The sequence below is a fragment of the Vitis vinifera genome, chromosome 6 (assembly GCF_030704535.1).
Source record: "Vitis vinifera cultivar Pinot Noir 40024 chromosome 6, ASM3070453v1".
NCBI classification, from domain to species: Eukaryota; Viridiplantae; Streptophyta; class Magnoliopsida; order Vitales; family Vitaceae; genus Vitis; species Vitis vinifera.
The window spans coordinates 16,852,560-16,860,468 of NC_081810.1; the positions used below are offsets into that span (position 1 = coordinate 16,852,560).

Consider the following 7,909-nt stretch of genomic DNA (forward strand, 5'->3'; position numbering starts at 1 on the left):
AAATCTATATATTTATACCAAATTTTAAATAATAAATAACACAAAAATTCAAGATAATTATAATAAAAATAAAAATAAACTTATATATCTTAAAAAAAAAGAAAAGTATATGATATAATTATGCTTGGATACTTTTTATTTAAATTTAAAAAGAAAATCTAAAAAGAAAATGCATATTATCATACAAGATAATAAATATTATAAAATATTAAATCAAGTTCGGTTAACCTTGGTTCAAGCCCAACCCAAATTGAGTTCAAGTTAAGAAAACATAACCCAAGCTTAACCCAAGTAATGAAAATGTTTGCCTAATTTCGACCAAACATCGAGTTGGGTTCGGGTTGAGTCAGGCCAACCCATCCAAGTTGCATCCTAGGTATAATAAGTAGTAAAATAGAGAAAAATAGTTAGAAACAACCACAAAAAAGGAGAAAAAAAAAAAAAGAAGCAAGCAGCTCATATAAACAAAGACAAAAACCCAAAAAGAATTTTCAAAAGAATAGAGGGAAGATGGCGCAAGCAACGCACATTCATGAGTTGCCTTCACTACACAACTTTTGCTTCACTTGTCCAAAATTTCAGGGAATAACTAGAAATATATGCAAACTAGCTAACACAATGACCTTAACTTTTCTTTCCTGAAAAATGGAAAAAGCCTAGACATATAGCAACATTGCATTTCCATTCCTACACAGGTTTTACTATCACTCACCAATGTACATAACGCCCTAACTACTTGCCCCCCCACCCCCAATTTTGGTGGTGGGGTTTTGCAGTTTGGGACCATAATAGCAGCAGCAGCAGCAGCAATAATCAGTTACTGCATGAAAAATGTCGAAAGCAGCAGCCCCATGAACCCCCCCGCGAGGATAGCCTGAACAGTTGGGGAAGCTACCAAAACTTTGGTCTGAGGAGATACATATTTTAGAAAGTAACTGAACTTGTCCTCCGAAGCTGGTACTTTGGTTCTGTCGATGATTCACATGGAAACATTTTCTCCACTTCCTAAACAGAATTGTAGAGAAACCAAAACTCAGTCTCTACAAGAAATTATTAAAAAAGGAAAAAGAATGTAGAAGATCGGTGGCGGTGACAGAAATCTTGAAGAATAAGAGTAAAAAGCAATTTCTAAAAAATGAAATAAATAAAGACAAACAGATAACATAACATTACGGGAGAGGTCTTCCATTTCTTTGTCTAATACACAACGTATCCACCGTAGCTAGTAATTCCATAGCAGGAAAAAGTCTTGCACCAGATGATAAATTCTATGCAATCTCAACAACAATAGTACTAGTAAACCCATTAAACTTACTCGATGCTTGTGATACCCTGATCCTTCAATTTTACCCAATGTACTCATGCCAGCATGACATGACATGAGCGTATGGGATCTTTGTCAAGCACTCTTATTTTACTTTGGTTGTGGCTGTTTATTTTCATTAATATCTTTTTATTCTTTCAGCTTTCTTAGTAATAATTATATTAGAAAAGAAGAATTAACTAAAAAGTGAATTTTTGCTAGAATATTTAGGGATATTAGGAAAAAAAAATAGATTAGAAGGAAGGAAAAGATGGGAGCTTTTAAAAAGACATCTTCGATTCCAATTTATTTTTAGTTGATTTTTCTTTTATCATGCCATATCCTATGCCCATTGTTTGAATCCTTCTTAGCCGAGTCCCCATATCTTCAAATTTGAGCTGTCAAGGATCAAATACCCAAGCATATACCCGCATCTAAAACTCATACCCAAACCCATGCAACATAGTTCAATGCAATCTTGATATAAATAAAAAAAGGAAGAAAAACCAGGATAATAATATGATTTCTAGTCTTCAATAAAGAAAATGTTGGCAGAAAAGAAACACGCAAGAGGTCAAAGGGAAGCAGTGCTACTAAAGCTAAGAAGGTAGCTTCCAACTGAAGCTCACACATTAAAATCAGAATTGTGCTGAAAAGACATCCTTCAAGAGCACTTCAAGAAGATAAGCCATCGTAAAGACAGGAAACCCTGGCCCTGAACCAAAGGAAAAGGTAAAAGTTGAGGTTAAAAACTCTCTCTCCTAAGCTTTTTCATAGACGAGTTCAACTAAAGCAGAAATTAACTCTTCATTCTAAAACATTACCAGATTCATACAACATGACAGCTAAGTCATCTACATAGAACAAGAGTATGAGATGGGAATTCAGGTCCATGAATCCCTGACATGTTGCCATTTCTTACCATGAACTTTAGAATGACTGATGTGAGAAGCAGCCTATACAAAGAAGAAAGAGGTAGGAGCAATTAGCTGCCTGCCTCAAACTGCTTCTAATGTTGAGGTTCCTATTTTAGCATCATTCAAACAAGAGTTGATCCATACATGAAAATAGATGCCTGGAACTTAGTTTTTCCCTAAGCATATAAACCCACCAGAAAAACTAATCCAATATATATATAAGCACCTAATGTGAGCAAACCTCTAGTGACAGCCCACAGGTCAACCCAAAAGCATAAAAAAGAGAGAAAAACAACAGTCTTTATGACAATCTTGCCTTATCAATAGAATCAAGAACATATAAGCAACCCTCCCCTACATATATCCCCATACTCATAAGAGATACACCACAGATAGCATCTTCCTCCTAGAGGAGTGAAATAATCAGATCCTTGTCCTAGCATTGACAACAAGCAGACAGTCATACTTCATGAGCCACTGAGAAGCTCAGACTAAAGGTACCTTTTTCCTTATCATAGGGAAGATAATTCTCTTGTAAAAAAGAGATATACATGGTTTCTACTTGTTTTCAAGGTTTCTATATGAGTTTGTTGGGGGCAAAACAAGGTTAGATCCCAAAGATGAGGGATAATTAAAAGGAATTCTCTCTTACTGCCCTATTTCTACCTTACTTGCAGGGGAGAGGAATGCCTATCCTACTTTCCTCCCCCTCCCTCTCTCCCTCTGTCCTCAGTTTTTTCGTAGTCATATTTAACTAAATCAGAAATTAATTCCCCAACCTAAAATAGTTCATGATCCATGCACATGACAGCTATGGCTCAATTAGTGGAAACCTGGGCAAAGACTAGCAATCATCTGCATAAAACAAATAAATAAATAAAGTTGGAAGAGATGAAGATTCCTGTCCACAAAACCCTGACATGCAGCCATTTCTTATTTTGAACTCCAGAAAGACTGATGTAGGATACAGCCAACAAAAGAAGAAAACCAATAGGTTCCCTTGTCTCAAACTGCTTACAAGGCTAAGGGATCCAGATTTTCTCTATTTTAAAGAACAGTCAACCACAAAATTGAGACTAAAACAGTATAAAATTTAGCCATATGGATGGAAATTGAAGTCTTTCAGGGTTTTCTACAAGAAAATCCCAATCAATTCCACCCTAGCCGTTTCATACCAATTTTGCAGCTCATGATCTCCAACTTTTGCTTCTTTTTTTCAGTGTCTGGGTGGTTTTGTTATTAGTTTTCATTAACATGGCCACTAATTCAGCTCTGAAAAGTAGCATAGTCATCCTTGTCAAATAAGTTCATCATATACACATGAAACTATTTTTTCACAAACCCTAAGTGAGCCTAATTATAGTTATCGGGTTTTAGTTATCATTCAAACAAGGGTTGAGCATAGGCAATAACAAACCTAGCCTAACACGACCTATATGCCCATTGATCCCTGCACAAAAGCAACATAGGTACCTAGAAATTGCATTTTTGGTAAGCAAATAAATCCACCGGAAAAACTAATCTAATTCATGAAGTTACATGCAAAAGAGCACCTAAAGGGGGGAAATCCCAGTGACATAGGAAGCATATGAAAGTCATCCCAAATCCCAAATCCCAAGCATAAAAAAATAGAGAACCAAAGCCCTATTACAATCCTGCGGTATCAATAAAATAAATAACATATAAGCAAACCCTCAACTACAGAATCCCAAATTCAAAAACAAAGAAGCTAGTCTTTAAAAACTAACCACCACAGCTCCGCCCCTCAAAAATACTCCAGTTTCTTTCCTTCCAAATGCACCAAAAAAATTCTGGTTACATGATATGACTATAATTTCCAAAGAATAAAAACCATATCAAAATAATAAGCTTAGAGTGTTGGAAGATTCCTTTGGTAATCTATACATCAAATGAAATGTATAATTAAAAAATGCATTATACATCTAGTATAATAATTCAAACAACAGGCCATAGATTATGCATGAAGAAGAAACTCTCAAAAAACAATCTACATTACAACAAATGTCCATCATTCATACTCTTATTTTATTTCAAATTTTGCAGAGCACTAAAACAAGCACAACTGAACATAAAATTCTCTCACAGTTTAAAAAACATATTCTACGTAGTTACTATCAAAAACATTCAAAACATCATATTCAGTTTCAAAATAAATAGTAACAGCCAATAGCACAGCTAAGTAGTTGCATGCCAGTGCTCACATATCATATCAACTTTATATAAATAGACATGTTTTGTCAATAAACATCCTCATACACATGCTTAGAAGAAGCATCTTTAAAGGCAAATAAGAGTCAGAATATTAATAAAAAGGAGCATCTAAAAAGGAAAGAGGGTGCAAACCAAGGATGGAGGGAGTATATAAGGAGCAACAAAATCCAGCCAAAACAAAGAAATGAAAATACAATAATTAAAAAAACTGGTTTTAACCGTATCAATAATGTCTATAAAATCTAAAAAGGGCCAATTTCTCTACGCCTAAGGAATTCCATCAACCAAACATAAAAAAGAAGAAAAAAAAAATCCATCTTTCAACAACAAAAACAAGACACCCATGGCCTTCAAAGGTCCTTCAACTTCTCTCTTTTCAAGTACACACTAACAGACACTTCTTAGGAGAGAAACCCACTTCTGAATATAATAAAAAAACTTTTTCTAAAAATTAAAAGGAAAATTTGAAAACCTTTCAAACACTTTATGAGGAGACTCATTAGCTGAAAGATTTTCCTACAATAAATTCTTCTTAATTTCTGAAGAATATGTTTCTAAATTTTCAAAATATATATATAAGTCTTTAAATCATTGATGCTATTTTTACGATTTCCTTGAATGTTATTTTTATGATTTCCTACCGATTTGTGTATGCCCAACATTGTTTATAAGAACAAAGTATATTAAAATGAAATGATAGCATACATTCAACATTCCTTTATAGGAATCTTATGAAATGACCCAAGAATTTTCAAACTGTTCTTTAGCATCAACCCCTGATATCTAATTCAATCATGCTTCCAGTTTCCATTGCCAATATTTTCCAGTTTCTGTTTCCCATATCCTCTGCCATCTCTGTTTCCCAAAAGTTGCTCCTAACATTTAAGCTAGTTCCATGCGAATGATAAAAAACACAAGTCAACAAAGTGTAATCAACATATAATACTTCATGAATAGATAGTAATACAGAGTTCATAACTGTTGTATCTTTTCAATAGCCAATATGAAGGGTTCATGACCTCACCTGTCAGGAAAAGCTATCAGACTGATTAGCTCATGTAATTTGGGGTGCAGCCAAGGTGAATTTGTTAATATCAATACAAAGAAGCTATAAAACTAAAAGTCATACAATTATTCATCACGGCCTAAATTAATCAATGTGGGTATAAAATACAAATGCATCAATTACTTAACCAACCAAAAGTTTCTTTATGAATAAAATTTTTATAAAAAACAATAAATAAATGATAGTAAAGACAAAGCAAAACACATTAAATCAAAGTCTATGTGAAAGAACCAAATGCAGAACACAAGATAAATAAAAGATCCTTACCTTCTCTTTCTTGAGCCTTACATTCTCTTCCTCTAATCGTGAAACCTTACTAACTAGCTCATTATGATAAGCCTGTGCATCACCACACATGAATCTGTTAAGGTCACGGATTAACATAAGAACTTAAAAATAATAACAGCTGCAAGTTTCAGAAAAGAAAAAGGAGGAAGCGCCTTTAAGAGCCAACCTGTTTTCTGGCTCGTGACCGTGCAGCAGATTCTCGGTTCTTAATCTTTCTCTTTAGCCGCCTTTCAACAGTCTTTTCCATCGAAGCATCCCTTTCATGCCCTGGAATTGATGTGTCTGATAATGTGCCAACAGAAGGGGAAGGTGACAAGCCCATTTGCTGTGGAAAATTCGGTGGGGTCACCACACCGACTATATCCAACCCTTTCACAAAAACTGCCGCTTTGACCAAGAAGTCCTCCAACTTCATTTCACCAAGAGTAGGCTCTCTCACCTGACCTTTGATGTCATCACCACATTTCTTCTTCTCTCCTTGTTGGATATCACTCCACACCTCTTCCACAGTCTTCTCACTCAATGCCTGAGCTATCGTTAGGCTAGCCTGTCGTTGCAGAGAAATCTTTGAAGAAGCATTATCAATGTCCGCACTAACACATTGATTTGCTTCGGCCATCCACACATTTTTAAGAAGCTCGTCAACATTCATGCTGCCCAATGGTTTGCCTAAGTCTCCCAATTGATTCTCAACTTCATCTAGGGTGAGGCTATACCATGAGCTTTGCCTTACCAATTGACCACCCACTTGAGAACCCATTGTCTGAATCTCCATTCACCAAGACTTCACCACCAAACTTATCAGAGTAAAAATCATCTCAAATCATGACACCATAACTAAAAACCCTATGTATACTTCCTTTATTCTTAATCACAAACAAACACGCCCAAACCAGCCTAAAGCTAATAAACCACACTCCACACTGTAATTAACAAGACATGCAGACAAATGCAACAAACCCATATAAAATTTTTCCCCCAACTCTTGAGATTGTAATTAAGAAAAGTACACACAGAAATGCAGCAAAGCCATTTCCTTAAAACCCGAAAGATCATTCATTTCCAACCGTCAACATTGTAATTAAGAAAACTACACAGATATTCAACAAACCCATAACCTTCAAACCCAGAAAGATCGTATTTTTCAATTCAAACCATCCCAAACAGAGGAAGATGACATCATTCCAGATACATACACACTCAAACAATAGTCAAATGCACAGATCAAAATCAAGAAACATAAAAGAAATAGACAGTGGACTTACAAAGTTCATCCACAAGAACCAGCAAAATATGAGGGCATTGTGCAAAAAACAAAGACGGAGATTCTCATGAGAAGACAAAGAAATAGAAATCCAGAATCTATTGCCCCCAGAAAACTCCTCAGAAACGATGGGAAAATTCTCTTATGCCCCCCACAAAATGAAATTACCTGGCTGAGGATCTGATCTGAATCAATCTCTATTTTTTTTTTTTGTTCTTTCCTTCCCCTTATTTTCCCCTCTCTTTTCACGTCTGGGATTCACCGGACTGCAAAAGGGGCAAAAGGGTCAGAAACGAATTCCATCACTACCTTCCTCCATGACATTTTGATCCACGGCCCGGCAGAGCCAGGGAGCCTGAATTGGATACGGTCAGGCCTAGGATTTCTAACAGTGCACCATCTTCTGATAATGGGTTACATCAGGATTAGAGGGTAATATGGTAATTTAATCAGGATTTAGTTGAGGGCTGAGAGCAATGAACATATCATCACAAGGCCATTTGAATTTTTGACTTGCTAATAAGTCCAAAACGCCTTGTAATGACTCGTCAGGAGAGTAATTGAAGAGTCAAGTGTTTAGTATTAGTTTTGCGCCAATACATTCAAAATCTCATGTCTCCAATGAAATTATCTTATCACCTTATTACATTTTAATATAAATCATTAAATAATAATAAAATTGAATTAAAAATAAAATCCAAATAAAAACTAACGACCCATTTCAACCATGTTTTCTTATACTTGGTTTTAAAAATTGTTTTCAAGTTAAAGAAAAAAAAATAGTTTTTTAGTGTTTTATAAAAATAAAGATATTTGGCAAGTTGTTTTCCAAAAATAAA

At 35.1% G+C, this 7,909-nt stretch overlaps 1 protein-coding gene across 9 annotated transcripts; it reads right to left on the minus strand.

Annotated features, from left to right (window-relative positions):
• Positions 1-500: 500 nt before the first annotated feature.
• Positions 501-7,566, minus strand: LOC100254738 (ABSCISIC ACID-INSENSITIVE 5-like protein 2). 9 transcript variants are annotated; one of them, XM_059737576.1, is made up of 5 exons: positions 7,239-7,566; positions 5,973-6,590; positions 5,786-5,857; positions 1,933-2,018; positions 906-1,005 (listed from the first exon to the last, which is right to left on the minus strand). In XM_059737576.1, the coding sequence occupies exons 2-4, from the start codon at positions 6,579-6,581 to the stop codon at positions 1,968-1,970; spliced, it is 732 nt and encodes a 243-aa protein (XP_059593559.1). In that variant the 5' UTR covers positions 6,582-6,590; positions 7,239-7,566; the 3' UTR covers positions 906-1,005; positions 1,933-1,967. The 9 variants fall into 9 exon arrangements, with proteins under 9 accessions (XP_010651599.1, XP_010651598.1, XP_059593556.1 ...); XM_010653297.3 differs by lacking the exon at positions 1,933-2,018 and having other exon boundaries at positions 501-1,005; XM_010653296.3 differs by lacking the exon at positions 1,933-2,018 and having other exon boundaries at positions 501-1,005; positions 7,072-7,566.
• Positions 7,567-7,909: the final 343 nt, after the last annotated feature.

What these genes read in the sequence shown, in the direction of transcription:
- LOC100254738 (XM_010653297.3), bottom strand. Translation starts at nt 6,581, where the DNA reads ATGGAGATTCAGACAATGGGTTCTCAAGTGGGTGGTCAATTGGTAAGG. An exon ending in GGTCACGAGCCAGAAAACAG is followed by an intron (nt 5,858 to 5,972) that starts GTTGGCTCTTAA and finishes GGTGATGCACAG; the next exon opens with GCTTATCATAATGAGCTAGT. An exon ending in TAAGGCTCAAGAAAGAGAAG is followed by an intron (nt 1,006 to 5,785) that starts GTAAGGATCTTT and finishes AATTCTGTTTAG; the next exon opens with GAAGTGGAGAAAATGTTTCC.